The following is a 20,008-nucleotide window of genomic DNA, read 5'->3' on the forward strand; positions in this document are numbered from 1 at the left end:
TATCACAATCTCATATCGCCCATTTTTGTTTTGTAAAAATGGTGATAAAATAATCATTCAACCCGTACTTTAATGACAAACCTGATTTCTTAGTTGTTAATTGGGCTTTAACAAACTTCTTCAACAGTAAGTGCTGCAAAGATTTAAAACATTTCATCCAACTTTCCTTGTAATAACAACAGATGCAACATTTTTTGATGAAATCTCTTTTAGAGCCCAAAGTAATTGTTTTCTGTTGTTTTCGGCACACTCTGTTATCTTTTTTTGCGAACTCCTTTTTCTTATCTCCTTTTCTTTTTTTGCCCCAGGCCAATTTTTGAAGTATTTTCCTCGGCTTCGGCCATTTTAAATGTTAAAGAGTTTTAAAATTTTTTAAAATTTTTTCAATTCCCTAATATCTCTAGACTTCTATCCTATGTCATGGTTTAAGATTTTTTGCTGTTTCGGGGTCTGGTTTTTTTCATTTTTATTTCACAATTTGGTTGTTTTGGCACGCTTTACCGTATGTTTTTGCCGTTTCCTTGCTTGTGCTTTCTCCTCTAGTTTTGGCTCAAGTCAATTCTTCATTCTTTCTTCTGTATTTTTGTGAAAACTTTGCTCTCTGTGTTTGCTGTGTTTTGCTTTTCTATGTTGCCTCTTTTGCTTTTTTCTAATTATGGGAACAACGTGCTCTTTCTTTCAATAACCCTTGTTGCGTTTTTTCTATTTAGCTTGTTTGGATCGACCAAGGAACTGGAGTCACCCATCTTTTACCCCCTCTTCGTCAAAGTTCAAATTTAAAACATGCAAACATTTAGCAAAACACTTCCCACACGCATGCCTCCAGTTTTTCGTACGTTCTCTTGCGTTGCAACTTTATGGGACTTATAGCGTGCTCCAAAACATTGCAATAAGCGAAAGTTTTAAACCCACAGGTTAGACTTCAAAGTTCAAAGTTCAATTTTAAAACGAGTAGAAAAAATTGATTAATGAATATTAATTGGAATAAAAACGTTGACTTTCAAATGACCACATTGATGATCAATTGCACGTTTTTGGCATTTTTCGAACGTCCGCTTATTTCAACTTTATGGGACAGACTATACTATATTGGTTTATCAAGGTCATCTTTTCGACATTTTTAAACCTTAGTATTTTTGCATGGTCCATTTTATACAATCCAAATATTGAAAAATTTGTTTAACTACGATAGAGGGGCGTGCGTGAAGTGTTCTTGTGTTAAAAAGTTATATAACATTGGAGAACTATAGTTTGAAGAGTTTGGACAGCATGACACAACAACCAGGTACGCAAAAATTCAACACTCCCCCACCCTCCCCTCCTGAACGGTTCCCTATCCCCTCCCTCATGATTAGTGAAATCAAGAAAATCGATGGAATCTATTTGTCGCCATGGAAAAATTGAGTCTTTTCGAGTATGATCTAAGAGGGGTAGATTTTTTTGCACTTGTATTTGATACCCGGTTGTACTCCTTTCCGCGTTCTTAATCGTTCTTATTTGTCGTTTTTTTACTCGTCTCTTCGATAAAAACCCCTAAATAAACAAAAATCCGAAATACCCGGTTTTTATCTGATTTGACGAACGTTGAAAAACTACCGGCTTGCTCCCGCAGACATCTGCATAATCTGGCCATAATTTTTGATAGTTTTGTGAATGGGAACCCATTGATGAATGGGGACCACAACCTCTCTGCCGGCCCAATGGGTTCATATTTTCTATCACCCCTCAGCTCATCAATGGGTTAAAATAATTTATTGCACTCTCTCCGCCCGCCAGCTCGATGGTTCATATTTGCGGGCGCTGATAAATAATGGAAACTATTGCAATTTTATTTTTGATTTTTGTATTGACAGGGTTTGTAAGGGGGATAGTGACGTAGAAACATTTTAAATTGGGGGAGAGCGGCGACAACTATTGCATAATCATAAACAATTATCTTCATTTAAAAAGGGTACTAACAAATTTTTTGATCTGGATAGGTGCCGGACTTTGAACTATTTTAGGCAACAGAGCAGCAAACTTGGATACTTCTCTCCCACCCCCTCTTACACCTCTAAACTCCACTGCACCAAACGACGAACACTTCCAGCTTACCCTACGCCCCAACTACCTGTCACCCTCCACTCACGTGAACACTCCAGGGGGTAGTAGCACCACTACGACGGCATACAGCAGTGCATCGGGGGATAGTTCTGTGGTTACTAAGCAACCGGCCAGATGGCTGCTGGCTGAGACCCCGGATGTGGTTCCAACACCTGCCGAGGCATCTGCGGGAGTGCAAGTTTTACACGTAAATATCCGGTGGAACTTTTAGCCAAAGATAAACCAAAAGTCTGAACCAATTGGTTTTATCCAATTTTTTATTCAATTACTCAGAGCCCATAGTTGGGCAGCATGCTGTGAAGTTTGAAATTTCTGAGGGAATATATGGAACGAATCACGATTCTTCTATCAAAAGTTCTGCTGGTTTTAACATTGATGTGTCTAATACATGCCTGCCCGGGTCAAGGTTTTTGGTTGAAATTTTTTTAATGCGGTGAATGCTGTGAATTTTTGTGAGAAATGACGTGATTGCCGTAAATGAGGTGAAAAATATTTTACCGCATTTCACCGCATTTCTTACAAAAAAATACCGCATCGTTTTTTGTGGCAAGTTAATGTGAGAAATTCGGTGAATGCGGTGAAAAAAATTTCACACCATTTCACCGAATTTACAAAAGTTCGCCCATTTTCTTACCAACGTTTATGGAATCTGATCTCAATTCACACGAAAAAATTATAGAATTAAGTGACAGTTGGCGCAGTGGAATAAGATGTAGATCAGGAGGTAAGAGGTCCGAACCCGTGTAAGGAAGTTTTTGTAAAAATACAGTGAACACGGTGAAAACAAATAATTCACCGTGATTCATCTTATTTAACGAAAAGACGTACGCGGTGAATTTTTATTTCACAGCATTTCACCGCATTTTCTAAATGAAATCACAGCCGAACCTCGATCCCGGTTGGCATTGTCAACAATTGTGGCTGCTTCTACCGCCACAATTAAAAATTCATTTACCTTCCTTAAAACGTATGTGTGACAAATTTGAAAAACGACGACTATACCAATCTAATGGAGGAAATAAAAAGCAGGAGAGCTGATAAAGACGAAATGCTATATTTTGTCATGGGGCTTATTAGTGATTCACCGAATGCCAAAGAGACAATTCTTGTTAATAATGAGGAACAGCCGTTTCGGAGCGAAGAGCGCTGCGATGAGTCTAAAACATAAGGGTTCACCCTGTAGATTAAATAACGCGACCAAAATCAGACTGCATCAATTTACTACAAAGTTTTGCACTTATATACTAGATCCATTAAAAATTATTATGGCGAATTACAGGCACTGATATCTTGTTTTGAGCCTTCCGTGATATGTTCAACAGAAACCTGGCTATCAGTTAATGATAATCCAAATTTTTCAAAGTAAAAAATATAATACTTGTTTGTCAAAATCAAGTGATAGGGGTGGAGGTATTATAATCACAGTAAGTGATGAGATGAACATATTAAAGAGCTGTGAATGCTCTGTTAGCGGTTTATAATTCCTCAAGAACCAAAAAGCAGAATTTTGCTTTTGAGCACGATAAAACATTGGAAAACATCAATAAAAGTAATGACAGAAAATTGTTTGCTGGGACTTCAATATCAACGTGCTAGATACAATTCTGAAGATTCATCATATCTATTGACTATCCAATCGAATGGTTTTCAATTATGTTGTCCTGAGCCAACTCGCTTCAGCTGAAATTCCTAGAATTGTTTGGATCACTTTTTCGTGAAAAATCTAAGGCTTCAAACGTTTTGTAACGGAGGATCAAAGATATTGCGATCACTTTCTTATCGTGCTACAATTTGAAAACAATAGCAAAAGTTGTTAATCAGAAACCGGTTTTCGCGACACCAGTTTTTTAAAATTGTTGCATAGAATGTCTTTTTTTAAACTTTTCTTACGATAAGATACCAGGAAGCGGAAAGTATAAATTGTGTATTTGACACATTTGAAAATACTTATGAAGAAGTCTTAGCAATGTTCGCACATTATCGGAGGTCAAGTGGCAATACAATTAGAAAAAAAATAAATGGTTTGATAAAAAATTGAAAAATTTGATTTGCAAAAGAAACCAATCACACAAGTCATAGAAAATGGACCTTATGGAAAACGGAAAACTTGAGGAATTTAAAGCGCGACGTACTAAAGTATAGAAAAGAATCAAAGCCAGAAAAAAAATTTACTATGAGCAAAAGTTCTCAAAATGAGTCGGAGACTCAAAACAATTTTATAATTTTTTTAACGAGCTTAAGGGCGTTATTGTTAAAAATTCTAAAGTTCCTTGCCTAATAAAAGATAGTAGAAGAATTGATGATGATCTAGATGTTGTAAACGGGCTCAACACTTTTTTGTAGGTAAAGGAGAAAAAACAAAAGGAGACATCCCGAATGAGGTTTTGTTGGACCTCAGGTTAATAACTTGAAGAGTATGTGGCTTTATGAAAAAAGTGCAACAAAATCTTGCAAATAATTGAAGATCTCAAAGAGAAATCATCTGCGGGAATTGATGATATTAGTACGACTCTCGTAATTGAATCTTTTCAAAGATGGTAAATTTCCAAGTAATCTAATGCGAGCTAAAATTGTACCCCTGCATAAGGCAAGGGCGAAATACGAGATAAATAACTACGGGCCAATTTCGCTACTCATTATGTGGAGTAAAATTTTGTTTGGAACGCGTTATGTATAATCGAATTTAAACTTTGAAATTTTTTATTTGTTCCATCCTACTCAATTTGGTTTTCAAAAAAAACATAGCACTATTGATGCCATCGCAAAATTAACGGAAGCAGTTCGTGAGCCGCAATTGTCAGTTAGCCACGTTGTTTTTTGATTTAAAAAAGGCCTATGACACGGCTGACCACCAAATCCTATTGAAAAAAGCTTGAAATATGGTATAAGGGGAGTTTGCCGAAGATGGATTAGTGAATATTTATCGGAAAGACAGCAATGGTTTCAGTCCACAATTGCAGCTCCTGCTGGCTGAAGTTAAAATGTGGTGTTCCACAAGGCTCGATTCTTGGCCCAGTACTTATTTCATTTACTTAGATGACCTTCCAGACGTATGCCAAGTCTTCAGAACTTTTCTCTTTGCAGACAAACTTAACAGCAGACAATAGTGATTTTGAATCACTTTAAAAGGATCTAGTCAACGTAGAGAAATGGCTCAACGCCAACATGCTGTCTCTTAATCCTGAAATAAGTTGTCACATGAATATCAAAATAGGAAACAGTGCCTCTAAGGTCAATAGGGTTTTCCTTATTTAAATTAAACTTTTCATATACCTGAGTCAGAAAGCTGCAAGTATCTTGGAAAGCGTTTGGATAAAAAAATGAAATTCACAGAGCACATTGAGGAAATGAAGACAAAGTCAGCAATGCAGTGCATAATAGTGTCAAAATTAAGGCATTGTTCCAAAAAGTCTCGTACTCCAGTTCTGTTCTTCAAATATCAAACCAATCATTCAATATGTTTTGCTGAAATGTGGATGTGTAAGCTTTACGATTTTAGTTCTCTTGCAAAAAACTCTCAGACTCATTTTGTTCCGGAAATACACAGAAAATGTAACTTTTTTTTGAGAAATACAAAATCTTAACTGCTCACGAATTGCATACATACAAACTTCTTAATTTTGTAATGAAATCAATAAATAATCTGCACACATATACATATCTTAATGAGTTTTTTCTTTGAATCCCGGTCAAACAATTCAACAAGCTCTTCTTCAAAGTTTTTAAAAATACCAAAGTGTAAACGAATTTTTGAAAAGAATTCACTGAGATACAGAGGTGCCAAATTACTTAATCTTTTTTATGAAAAACAATGCGTTACCTCCAAACTTAAATGAGCTGCTGCACAAGATAAGAGACAATTACATTTTATCGAATAATGAATTAACAAAAACAATTTTCTCATAATTGCTACTTTGTATAGACCTTCCGTGAATTTTTTTCTTTCAGTTTATTAAAAAGACATCACAGAAAGGTTCAATTTCCTGTCGCCGGGGTTCTTCTGAAGGGGTAAATAATTATGTCAAAAGTTGAAAATTCCTTAAACCAAACAGATTTTCATCAAATATCTTTCAATAGAGAAATTTTTTTGAATAGACATACCCAATTGTAAAAATTTAAGGGCAGTGCTCAGTGATCCAGTCGAATCCGTAAATTGTCCTCTCTGGTTGTACAGTGGTTTTATTTGCTCTCTACTGTTTAGAGTAAGTGAATTGTTTCTACACGACTGAAAACGCAAATTGAGAGCGAGCTTTAATGTTTATCAGATATTTGTTATTGATGTCAAAAGTTTTGAATTCGCTCAACAATCGTTAATAAAACCATAAATTTTGAGCATAAAGATAAGCTAACCAGTCGCTAAATTTAGGAACTATTATTCAGTTATAATAGCTAGTATGTTATAAATTAGCCTCATATCAAAACATTTTGAAACGTTTTGGAAGGATCAATTGTGATTGGTCGAGGAAAATGACTCCTGCCTTATTAGCTGTCGATAACGAGCCTCCGAAACAAAATGATCGGGACTATCTCTAATCTCAAATCTTTCAAGTTCAATCTTGACTTAGTTTTAGGGTGTCATTTATTCTTCAATGAAATTTTAATTGGAGGATTAGCGTTTTTTAAGTTTTCTCTTTTTCGAAAACGTTAATTGTAGAATTAGCTTTTTTTTTAATTTTTCTCATAATAATAACTCGTCTCTCTTAATTTGTCGATCTTTTAACCCATTGTAAATTTGCTACAATTTTAAAACCTCTCAATACGTGGTGTTTATTCATCTATAATTCTTAACACTACATTGGTTTTAAACTATATTCCGTATTTTATAGTTCATTCTCAAAGGAATCGACAATGTTTTCTTTCAAGTCAAAAATAGACAAGTTGAAAATTGAAAAAGTTAGTCAGCCCAAAATCTTCAAGGTTGCGCTATTATACATTTTTGTCCATGAAGGGTTCGGTGTGGCGTTTGGCGTTTCAAGTTATATGCAGCAAGTTGTATCGGGATAACAAATCAGTTTATGATAGGCATAGCCAAGGAAAGTGGTCCACGGGGCCAGCAAAAAAGCAAAAAAAAATCGAGGCCTTAACAATTATGCATTTTTTTTGCTCGAAGATGTAGATCAGAAAAATCTAAACGTGCACCATCCTGATTGTAACGGTTAACATTTTTTTGATAATTTTCTAAATTCTACAACATTTGGCTCTTTTTAATGACTGCGCACTTGGCTTTCTTTGCGTTCACGATCTTGAAACCACAAACCAAAATAGCTGAACAACTTTAAATATAAAACGGTGCAATTATCCTCTTTAACGTTTGTTGGTTGAATAGTTAGTGCACGAATAGAATGTATGCACCACTTGAGAGACTGTTCTAATCAAAATTGCCAATTTTGATACTGAAAATTGCAACACCAAGCGGAATTTTTGTTATTATGAAAGAATTGATTTGAGCAGATTGACTCGGCCCTAACTGTTTTATAATAAGTAATTTATAATAAGTAGTTTTTAAATGAACTTCAGCTGGTTCTGTACCTTAAACTTACCACTCTTTGCATTCCATTTTGAACAGCAGATCGGAAAACTTTTGTTCGTGGGGGGCTCGAAGTGTGTGCACGCATCAGGACTAAATCTACAAAATTTTTGAGATCTATTCTGTTTCGTCCACTCCAGCTTAGAAAGCATAAATCTTTTATGACCCACAGCCGAGCGTGCTATTTTCCTACAAAGTAACGTGCTATATAACAACATATAATTTGTAACTTTGGATCATAAAAAACATTTGGGGGCCGAAACAGAATAGATCCAATTTTTGACTAAACGGCGACAAATCTTGTGAAAACTGCGACTAATGGTTTCATGTTTTCTTAGTTTTTTGCAGAAAAGCGTTTCATAAGGCACTGGAAGTCACGTGAGAGTGACAAAAATTTTGAACATGAAGGTGACTACCCAATTTTTGGGTAGGTGAATGTTTTGAAATAGATGCCACAGCTTTTGATGAAAAAACCAGATAACATTTTGCAGGTGTTTGATCAACTGTTATGTTTGAATACAACAGAAACAAGGAGGCTCGGTAATGTGCGTTCGCACATGATGTTCCGACCCGCACTTATCTACATTCTTGACATAACTGTCAACCAATTGAAGAGATAATCAAAAATAGATATTTGAGTTCAAAAAAACGTTACACAAACTACTAAATGAATTACATAATTCCATGCCTCATTACAGCGAGAACGAGATCTCGCACCATTAATAAGACTACGGGAGAAACAATAAAGGACAAAATAAGCAAAAAGAAACATTTTTTACCGCAAAAATCTCCTAGTAACAACAAAATACAATCAGGAAAAACCTTGACTACACAAGTTTACTTTTTCGTTAACACAAAGCAGATGGGACTTTATATAAAAAAGACTAGGTAAAAAAATGACTAAAGGAAGCAATATTGAGGCGAAATTTAAAAACCGACCAATATTTTCAAACCAAATTATTTACAAACGTTTTAAAAACCATAAGTTTTTAACAAAAACATTCTTCGTAAATTTTCTTAAAAGTTAATACACAACCAATAATATCTCTTTTTGGTTAAACTAAGCCAGAGAAACGGACTAAATATGAAGAAAATTGAACAATTTGAGAAAACACAAAATTTTGAAGCCAATAAAGTCTTTCGCTGTTATCCGAAGGTTGTTTTATATCTCAAAAATTAAATTTTATTTCAATTAAAAATATAATGAAAGACAAAGCTTGTTTACTTGGGCCTCCTTTGAAAATCATTGGGATCTGTTATTACGCGAATGTGCTTAAGAAGTGAAAAGGGAACTCAAATATTGACCACTAACAAAACTTTTGTGAAAACGCATATTCAACAAAAAACATCAGTTACGAAGCAATATCAATAGACACTTTAATATTTCAACTAGAGGGTAGTAGACGACGTCTTTCAATAATGAGAATTAGATGAAAGTTGACAAATATAACAACAAAAAAAATAACAAATAAAAAAATAAAAAACGTTTGAGAACAAATAAAATCAAAACGTTAAAAAAATTGAGAGAAAAGTGTCAAGCCATTAAAAAATGAACTATACAAGAAAAACTTTTTCGTTTTCGATTTACTTTTCAACGACAATGGAATTCTTTTTTGTAACGATATGACTTCAAAAAATCAATAAATTTGAACAAATTTATAAAAAGCACGAAATTTTTGAGGAAACTCGTATTATCGAAGCCATTAATTTCAATAGCTTTCAATGGAAATCAAGAAACTAAATTGTGGTAAGTGATTTTTCGATTAAAAGGTAATAATTTGTGTTATTTTTTAGTCGTCAGTATCTCATCACAATAAGTCGTATGAATATGAAAACGACAAAAAATACGGGCAAAATTCAGTTCAGAAGTGCGAGTAGACAGCGTCGACAAAAAATACAGGCAGAAATCAGTAGAGAAGTGCGAGTAGACAGCGTCGAAGCCATTAAAACCATACATTTTTCTCTGCAAACTTTATCTGAGATGTATTGAAACTCTTTTATTTGACAATGGGAACTGGTAATAATAGGATAATGTCCTAGGATTTCAAAACCTACTAAAATTTTAAAAAATCAAAATGAAAAAAAAAATGTTAGGAAAAATTCTTTTCTGAAAACTTATCTTTTAAATTTTAACAGCCGTTAGCTGTCCACTCAAATTCAAGTACTGCTCTTTAGGAAACCTTTTGCGCTTTTTTCAACAACTCCATTTCATAGGACCGCAAAAAATCTCAAAAAAATCAAAATTTTATATAAAAACCTTCATTAAAAATTTACATTAAAAATTTCATGAAATATTGTCGGAGCCAAGAAAAATTGAGCGGTATCTTAAAAACAAATTAATTGTTCTTTCGATATCATTTGACTGTAAATGCGGCTGTTCATGAACAGAAACTGCAATCGAAAAATGAGTAGTCTCTTAGTGACATGAAAAAAAAATTTAAAAAACTTATGAAATTGTTTTTCAGCTCAAATGAAAATCGATTTTTTCAAGTTAACTTCCCTAGGGGTCCAAAACTACCCTTTTATGGCTTTTTGTGTGTCAGAAACACAAGATTGTTTTATTTGTAGCATGAAATGTAATTTTGAATTGATATTTTTACAGAAAAATCTTAATTCGAACAAAAATGTGATCAAAATCATGCCAAACATCACGTGTTCATGCAAAACTTGCAACCTCGATAACTCTTCGAAAAACACGAAATTCCAAAAAGTCTTAATAATTCCGATTTCTACGCTGGACGAGCTTTTTAATGATACCGCTCTAATTTCTCTACAATCAATATATTCTTATAGAACATTCTTTAAAATTGATCAGAGAACTATAGAAACGGAACAAGTTCAGAAAGTGCGTGAGCGGATGCTGAAAATTTTTGTGCGAGGTGATTGAAAAAATTTCTGATTTGAAGACCAGTGATAAATTTTGTTATTAAGCAAATTGTTCCAACTCACAGCAACTGAATACACACCTGTTAGTTAGATTAGATTTCTTTGAAAATCTAGGAGAAATGGAAAATATAAATTGAAATGTAAGAACACTTATTAAAAGTGTCTATCGTAACGTTTTCATACCAGTCACCAACTATCAACTTACTAGAGCTGATTGTAAATAATTTTCAACGTTAGTTTTATTAGTGCTGATTCTGGTAGTGTTCGACAAAATTGGTGTTTGATAGCTCTACCAGAAACTACAGTACAAAAATTGTTTTCAGAATTGTTAACAGAAAAACACTGTTTTGCGCCATTTGATAGTTGTTAGAAAGGTTACTGTCAGTAATATTAATCAGTCAAATTTTTAGAACTAATTTTATAATTAGACATCCAACTCATATATGAAAAAAAACTATATTACTACGTTGGACGAACTTTTTTTGTTCATTTGTGCCCCTAGATTGCTTGTTCGTAGAAATTTACAACTCGTACAATAACTTCGAGAAGAGCCTCATGCATAGCTTGTGGCTACAATTTTACAAACAATTCGGAATTGTTTGTAAAATTGTAGCCACAAGCTGTGCATGAGGCTCTTCTCCAAGTTAGTTTAAATTGCAAAAACTGCAAAAACTACACTAAAAACTGCAAGTCTACAAAAATGAACCGCATTCAACGCCAAAAGATGCGGGCGCTTTGCGGTGATAAAAGTTTTTTTCACCGATATTCACCGCTAATCTTACTATTTTTCGACCAAACCTCGACCCGGGCCGTAACTGTTGTCGGCGAAACGAATGACATTTCACCAGAAGGATGTAAATCTGATCTCTGAGTTGTCTGAGGAGATGCAGAGTACATAGCGTAAAAGAACTTGTACGGAGGAGTTCATCAGTATCAGTTATCAAGCAATGTATCAGTTTATCAGTTTATCAGTATCAGTTTATCAGTATCAGTTATCAGAAATCACAGTGTAGTTTGAAGAGAACTCTGAAGGTTCAAACAGGGCAGTTTTAACTCCCTGTCGAAGCAAAGACTTTAAATAACTGATTGAATCTACAGAGCTGCACGGCACACAATGATTTTTTCCTTAATATTTGCTTTCTTTTACTCAGAGCTCAAAAATTAATTTTGAATTCTTATAGAAGAAATCATTTTTGTATTCCTACTTGCTACAGGTTATTCCGAATTTGAACTACGAGGGAACAGCAAGAGGTGTGGGTGGGATGCTTGAACATCGGGACAGATCGGATGGTGGGAACAAAATGCCCCCCAAGTACTACCTCATGGAGAATGAGTGGGAGAGTGGTCTGTGCAGTGGGTGTTGTGACAGTCCTAGTCTCTCTTTGGGAGTCCTGTGCTGTCCACTTTGCTGCTTATGCAAAGTATGAATAAGCTAGCACTGAGTCATAACAATAAAATGAAGCCTATTAATAAGAGTACGAGCAAATTTGTTTACCCTTACTTGCCCTAATTTTAAGGTAAGTTTCTGGCTTAGTTAAAGCAAAGTTAAAGGAATTTTTAAAGTAATGTTAAGGTAATTATTTTATGTAATTTTAAGGCAAGGTAGAGTTAAATTTAAGGTTCTTTAAGGTAGTGAGGCCTTAACTTTTCAGGTAAAGTTCAGGTAAAATAGGGTTAGTTAAGTTGAGTTAAGGAAAGGCACATCTACATAACAGTTAAGGTGAGTTAGGATGTTTTTCGAGGTAAGATTACCTTAACTTTATTTAGTGTGAACGCTCCTGTCAAATCTGAGACAGCAACTGCGATGTTGAAAAAAACTTACTAAGGTTGCTGTGCATGGTCATACCACCACCCACAAAATTGATGCGTGGAATTCTGCATGCATAAAACAGTGCACTGTTTTAAAATATGACTTTCCAAAATTATTTTTATTTTCATTAGGGCCCCTCAGTCGTGAGGTAAATAGAGGAATTCGCCGGCTTCACATTCAATGAGCATTATGGGACCTAAAAAAATGCATGTATTCGGTTTTTTCCTCAACGCAATGTTTAACCAGATCTCAAACCAATTTTGCAAAATAACAAGGTGAACAAATTGGGTCGATATTAAGCATTGTAAGTTATTGAGTACAGCAACAATCCAGGCATCCAGCTGAGTCCGGACGAAGACCTTCTGTTGGCTGTTGGCATTTAGGGTTGAGGGCTTTGGGTCCATTTTCTTATCAGTTGGCATGAAGAACTCGTTCAAATAACGATTGCTTTTTGCTTCAGGCCTCTAACGACTTGAACGAGAGTCTTTTCGTACCACTATGTCTCCCACTACCCCTGTTGTCTCTCAGATCCAAAACCAGACATATCTACAGAATCAAGGGCAGTTTATGCGATGACTGTCTGGCTGTCGTCTGTTGTCACCCCTGTGCTCAACTTCAGGTGCAGTTGCAACTGACCAAGTATCTCAATCCAGCCCAGACCTCCCGGATATGCTGATGAGGGCGAATGAGGACCCACATATTTTTATCACGAGTACCATTAATCGAACTTAGAAGGCGACTGAAATTAAATTATCGACAACGAATACGTGAAAAGTTCATTGACCTCAGATTAATTTTCGGAACTAGATGTCGGTTTTAAGAAGTCTGTCGGAGAATTGAGTGATCAGAACGCCGAAATCGCAATTGTATTAATCGATTTACTTAATTTTATCTTTAAATTTATTTGCTGATTGTTGTGGTCAGTGTTTGATGTGTAATAAGTTGGATATAAATTGGACAACTGTGAATTGAAAGCCATAAATTTATAAATTTTAATCCAAAATTCTATCGTCGTTAGATAATGTGAAAAACCGAATTCATTTTTAATGTAATATTTTCTCAATAAACTGTGGAATTTGAGGCCATCAGTTTTAGAGATTTGGAATTTACGATTTGTGAAATCCTAATTACAGAATTTTGGAAGCGAGAAAAATTTGAAAGCTCCAAAATTTCCAAATGAAAAATTTCTATCATTTGAAAAAAAATTTGATAAAGTAGAGAGGTGATACTGAACTGAAAATGATAGGGATGGGTTCTGAACCAAGATATCAATAAATTCTTTCACATTTCAAACAAAAACTATAAACTATGAAAAGTTATGCCTAAAACCATCCATGATTAGACCATCTCAGACCATCTAGGCTAGTTCTTACGCACCTGTAATAACCAGAAATTGGCTCCGTTGTCCAGAAGCATTTGTTTTGTACATTTCAACTCCGCGACTATAGCAAACAGTGAAATCTCTTGGATTATTCTAATTACATAGCATTATTGGAAAAACTAAATAAGGATAATCAACTGGAAATTCGCTCTTATGCAAAAAAAAGTTGAACAAAGCTGCTATTTAAGCTGTTTTCCCAATATTCCCATAAACTGAATATCAACTAGTTCATCTTACAATCCCGAAAAGCCGAGAAAAGATATCCATAGTCGAAAATTGCCTAAGCAAAAAAATATCTCGTTTTCACTATTGTATTGAGCTCATTCGCAGTTAAAGATGGAAACGATTGGTCCATCCAAACACAAGTTTATTTTGGGCATTTGGAATTTGAGGTTATTCTGGCTTCATTTAATAGGTTAGTTTTAGGAAATTGAATTTTTCTGCGAACCGACAAAGCAGTGAATGTTAAAAATTTCATAATCCGAATTGAAGTTCAAGCACTTGCTAAATTTAAATGATCTTTCGAGGAACAAGGGTTTAAATTTTTCAATAACGGTTAACCTGCACTTTAGAAAACAGATAGAAATGCAAAACTTCAAATTCGAATTAAACACAACTATTTCACGTTTGAGAAAAAAAAATCCAAAATATTGCTTTCTGTGAAGGCTTCATTTTAAAACAGTTTAATTACATCGGTTCTCGTTGAGTACATTGGAAATAAATTTATTTAGATAAATCAACCAATTTTTAGCGGAACATTGCAAAAACACTTGTAAAAACATTCAGATATCAGTTTATTAACTATAATAGAAAAAAAGTAGGGCCATATCTGTTTTCTTCGAACGGAGTGAAGGAAATTTATTGGACAGTTGGTCGGAAAATTACATTGGCTCTGATGACCATAAATGAGATTAAAAAATATAGTACAGATTGTTCTTGAGAAAATGTCAGAACTTTTGATTCATACTTCGTATGTATAACCACTCCAGATATCAAGATTCGTAATGAGAAGCTACGGAGGTTCAAATTTCTCCATAATGAAAAGTAAAAGGTAAAGAACAAAGACAAAATTCACGGTGCGGGAAATTCTGTTTAAGTTTCATTTTTTGCCATTTCTTTGCTTAGGTAAGTTTTCTTGATGCCGTAGATTTTTTGCTGCCAATCTGCTGCTTCAAACATTTACGCGCAAGATTGGGGACTAAACTTTTTTTCGAGAAAATAAAAACGTGCATGAGTCTTTTAATAAGTCAAGCCATTGGATAAACATGTTGAGAAACCGCTAAGCTATCAGCAGGCCAATTGAAAAATATAAACTTTGCAGAAAAAAAACTGTCTAGTTTTTTAGAGAAAAAGTTAAAGGTATTTATTTAATCGTACATACCTAGGTGTTAATTGTTTGGCTCTTAATAGTTACCAACAAACAATAGAAGGGATGGACGCAGCAAAACTGATTATTAACAAATATCTTATGTGATTCAAAAGAGACAATCAAAAACAGGCAAGTAGGACATAAACCTGAAACTAGCAAAAACAAAACTAAAAATTTGATAAAATTGTTGAAACTTTGTGTTATTGTCTTAAAAACAAACAATAGGAAACCTTTTGCAAAAACTTTCAGCAGTCGGTTCAAGAAATTTATATCGACAACCTCTTCTCAGAGAAAAATAATGTCAAAAATTTTAAGGTAAATTTGCAAAAAACTGCAAAACTTTTAGTTAATTTTATTTGTTCATCTGGTACTTTTGTAGCTATAGTTTTCTTGTTGTAGTCTAAATAATAATCATCCTGGCCAGCAGATATAACAGAATTTGCGGCACATTTAAGAGAGATTAACACGACAGAAAGCTAGAGATTTAAAACATTCACAACAATTATTAGTAAAAAAAATTAGTGGTGGCGAACTGACTCAAAACTTTTTAGTGCTAAAGAATTAAAGCGCTCTCTGTGTCTCTGCACAAAAGAAAATAACAGCCAAATTTAAAAATGTACGTCTTTGGAAGCTTATTGAGCAATTTTTTTGAGCTGTTTGCTTTTTTCGGCGTTCTTGATTTGCAGACAGAACAGCACAAAATTTTTCTCGTCTGGTAATCATAAACAAATTTTACCTTAAATGTTTTTTTCTCAACATTAAAAATTTTTTTATTCTAAGTTTTGCTTATATCAATTAATTTTTTAGAGACCTCAAATCACAGTATTGCTATTTCGACCGGCATATGTCTACATTGAACAAAAATGGATATAGTTCACCAACGTTTTTCTCAATTCGTCTCATACGTGGCTTCAAATATAGAATAATAATTGAAATTTAAAAAAATAAATGATGAAAGCAAACATGTTCTGTTAGCTTTTTCAAATTACAGATCAAATATTGAGCTTTTAAGAGAATTAATCGAGTCGTTTTTATTTATTGAAGACACAATTCAATAAAGTCTTCATAACACTGTTTGGCGATCATTAGAAACTTCAAATGGCTCGGTTTTCATTAATTTTTTCTTCTTCACCACAAGGAAACCAAAAAATGTAATATATATGAATAATGAAATTTTGTTCTCCAATGTTTTTCTCTACTTTGCCATTTTTTCCCTTTCATTTGTGGAGCTCAACCTAGAGTATGCACTTTTTAAAGAAACTGTTTACATTTGCAACTCGATCTGGATACTTTTTAATCACAGTTAAGGCAGAGAAGATATTAGAATTTTTCAAATAAAGCATTTCAAATGTTTTGTCACATCTCCATGCAAAAACAGAACCAAATCTTAGAAAATTTATGATTGTAGAAATTTTGGTCGCCAGCACTTTGTATCAACGCGAATCGAAGTATCTATCCCTAATCGAAAGAGGCAGTCCAAATGAAGCGAAACCTGATGCACCTTGTCATATCATGCAGTCTCTTGATTACATTTGCGAAATTTGAAACGTTTTGCCATGATCTCGATAGGCAAAAACTTCTTTTAATCAAGACATTTGAAAAACCTCACGGGTATCTTGTTAAGATCTTGATAAATTTTGGCACATAGAAAAATATTTTTGTAAAATTACAAAATGAATATATATTTTGATCAGATTTATGGTTGAAAAACCGGTGGATCAACAGGAAATCTGGAATCTATTTTAGATATTTTTCTTGAGGTCTTTTCTGTGGCGATCCTGTATAAGAATTGTACTTTGAACAAACCGTTATTGCATCCACTCTACTTGAAAAAATTGGCCTAATTACTGTTTAATAGATTAACGGGAGCTGAATTTTAAAACAAGTCCTGATAAATCTTGAGATTTCAAGATAAATCTTAGTTTTATGCTCAATCTTATGAATTCGAGCTATAACTCGTTTGAAGGTCCTTTTCAATGTTTTCTACTTGGTATGTTTTGACAGGTCACTGTAAAAGTTTCTTAGTTATCTTTCCAAGATTTTGTTTCTTGATACCCATGCCAGGATCATGAAAGTTCTTACATTTTATTATGTTATTTGGCACTGTAACATGGCAAGATCTAGGCAAGATTAATCAACTTGTGTAGGTATTTTATCAAAGTAATTTTCGGTTCTCCGGGGTACCTTCGCTTCTCCATTTTAAGTTAGACTGAAAAAAAAATAAACTTTCTTAAATTTTGAAGCAAAAATTTCAAGATATCTCTTAATTGAATTTCAAGATCTTATCCAAAGCAACATGTATTTCTAAATTCCACGGACTTTTAATTTCTCAACTATTGTCGTGAAGATAGGAAACTGCATTATTTATTGTCAACCAGTTCTATCTCTTATTTAATGCAAATTTTTGTCCTAATATAGCCAAAAAATTTGCCGTGTAGGAAAATGCCCTTTAAATTTTGAGGAAAACATGTTGAAAATTGGATCACGATTTCAAAAAGTTTCAACCAACAAATAAGTTTTCACTGATAAAACTAATGCAGCTAAAACTTACTTCAAACTCGGTTTGGACTCAACTTTTTAGTTATAACTTGTAATAACTTATCGTGTATTGCTAACTCGGTCAAGCAGATATACTTTTTGTTTTTGCGTATTTAACTTAATCAAACACACTGGTGTCATTTATTTTATAATCTGCTGTTTGCTTTCTGTTTTTTCTTGAAGATTGAACCGAATTAGTTTACGTTGTAGATATTCTGACTGCGTTAGTTTAATTTGCTATAATGAAACATCGTTAGAAAACAAACGTCATTCATAAGAGATTAGCACTAACTTTATAATTTATCATAACGTTTTTCTTTCATTATTCTTTTAATACCCAGTTTTGAAAAATCTGAAGATAGTCGGGTTAAGTAAATATCATCACTATTGTTTTTGTTAATTATCACTAGTTATAACTGGCTATCACAATATGCGAGTGACGTCATTTGATAATGGATAGACAGTCTTCGGGAAGTCGTCGCTCCTTTTCGGGTTTTGGAGCGATGGAGTCGGCAATTACGAACTCGGCGGGTAATGTGGTGTCAGCAGTCGTTATTGGTAGTCGCCCTGCTAGTCACGTGACTGCGCAACCCTACTGTCGGTTGAGTTTAGGATTAGGGTTAGATTTTAGCGTTCTCATATTTTAAATTTAAAGTTAGCTTTTTTGTGTCTTTCAAAGTCCCTTCCATGTCAAAAGTTGGTAAAATATTATAGCCAAAAAGCTTCGTAGTTTTTCGTAGATTACGTCATTTATTTGTAAACGAAATATTTATTGTCTAGAGGTGAAAACTCCTATGAAGTGTGACGTGTGTCAAAAAATCTTTCCGTAAAATTCCCATTTTTTATTGTCAGCTAAATGCCCTGTCTGTCGACAATTTTCGTAGTGACAAAAACCAATGTGACAAAAAACCAAAAATAAACCCTATATTTCATTTTATCGTTGAATCTATTGGATTGGTTATTTAGCATTATATTTAGCTGGTACAGTATTGGCCATGCGGCTCGGGTCATTTTCATGCCTCAGCGGCACGTGGGACTTGATATGAAACAATCAAAACCGAACATGAGATAAATTTATCAGCTTAGTTATGAGCGATCAGATTATTGAACAAAGATTGAAAAAAAAATTGGGTATAATGTCGTTGGTTATATTTTCATGTAACCAGTATAGTATATGCAATTTAGAATGTGCATATTAGAATTTCTTCGTCGAAAAAAGCACACTCTTATGCTTTTTGTGTTATGTATTATGTTACGTTTTGTGGAAATAAAGAGAGATCAAAAGGTTCAGTTTTTGGTATCGGCGCTGGCCTGTAATATATATTATGGACTTTTGTGAAATAAATCATAATTGAATTGTTTGTGGTTTGAATTTGAAATGTTTAGTCGAAGATCAATAGATCAACAAGTAAGCGTCTTGAATTTGGTTCTTGCATCAAATAAATTGTTGATTGGGTTTGCGAAACAGCAAAATAAAACACAAAAAATGTGCTAACATCAAAAATAACGACCATCAATGATTAGATTTATTCGATTGATTCATTTGCTCTGCAGTTTTTGAATTTTTTTTGCTGATTGCACAAAAACTTACAAGGTTTTCTTTTCAGAATCCAAAAATGGTTTGTAAGATTGTTACCTCGAGATATAGTGACATTTAAAAAAAATACAATTTTCTTTAAGAAAAAACAAATAAAAAGTGAATTGAAAATGAAGAAAACTCATTGAGGGAGCTCTCTGATGCAAAACACTCTCATCCAAAGGTAAATTGTTTTCAGTTTTCAGAAACAATTTTCATTAATTACATTTCTGTCTTGATATAGCTACTCCAATTATACATTGATGTCGCATTGAGCAGCAACTGAGTTTCTTCCTTTGTATCGCTCTTAAATTGTTGATTGTGGTCTTGTGGTCAAGTTACATATTTTTCTCTTTTTGTTTGTTTTATCACTTTGGAATATTGTTTTTGAACACAACACTAACAAAAGATTTTTTATATTTTAAAGATATTTCATTCGTTAGCATTTTAACTTTACATCAGGTAACATAAAAATATTTAATTGTCAGACCAATTAAATGGCAACTATGATTCCACAAAACGATCTGTCGCTGTTTCTATCATATCTCCAAATAATCAATTTTGTGCACAATACAAAGAGCGTGAAACTTTTGAGACTCAAAATTTGCGCATACAAAAGTTCCGGAAGAGTTGACGAAAAATTTGAATGAATCACCACTGGTAATTTTGTATTGATTTTTTGTGGATTTGTGTACTGGGTTTGCAATTTTACAAGTTTAAAAGTTTTCAATTGTACAGGTTTACAGAAATTATTGGAGCAAAGGCAACACAATGGATCCAAAAACATACCTATCAATTTTCATCATCGCAAACAGTGT

At 33.8% G+C, this 20,008-nt stretch overlaps 1 protein-coding gene across 1 annotated transcript; it reads left to right on the forward strand.

The window, feature by feature from the left end:
• Window positions 1-1,126: 1,126 nt before the first annotated feature.
• Window positions 1,127-13,380, forward strand: LOC142342044 (PLAC8-like protein 1). Its single transcript, XM_075393214.1, has 4 exons — window positions 1,127-1,285; window positions 2,004-2,290; window positions 11,731-11,937; window positions 12,787-13,380. Exons 1-4 carry the CDS (start codon window positions 1,270-1,272, stop codon window positions 13,000-13,002), a joined length of 726 nt encoding a protein of 241 aa, XP_075249329.1. The 5' UTR covers window positions 1,127-1,269; the 3' UTR covers window positions 13,003-13,380.
• Window positions 13,381-20,008: the final 6,628 nt, after the last annotated feature.

Source organism: Convolutriloba macropyga, chromosome 7 (genome assembly GCF_964194025.1).
Source record: "Convolutriloba macropyga chromosome 7, txConMacr16.3, whole genome shotgun sequence".
NCBI lineage: Eukaryota > Metazoa > Xenacoelomorpha > Acoela > Convolutidae > Convolutriloba > Convolutriloba macropyga.

What these genes read in the sequence shown, in the direction of transcription:
- LOC142342044 (XM_075393214.1), top strand. An exon ending in CGGGAGTGCAAGTTTTACAC is followed by an intron (nt 2,291 to 11,730) that starts GTAAATATCCGG and finishes TACTTGCTACAG; the next exon opens with GTTATTCCGAATTTGAACTA. An exon ending in CACTTTGCTGCTTATGCAAA is followed by an intron (nt 11,938 to 12,786) that starts GTATGAATAAGC and finishes TTTTTGCTTCAG; the next exon opens with GCCTCTAACGACTTGAACGA.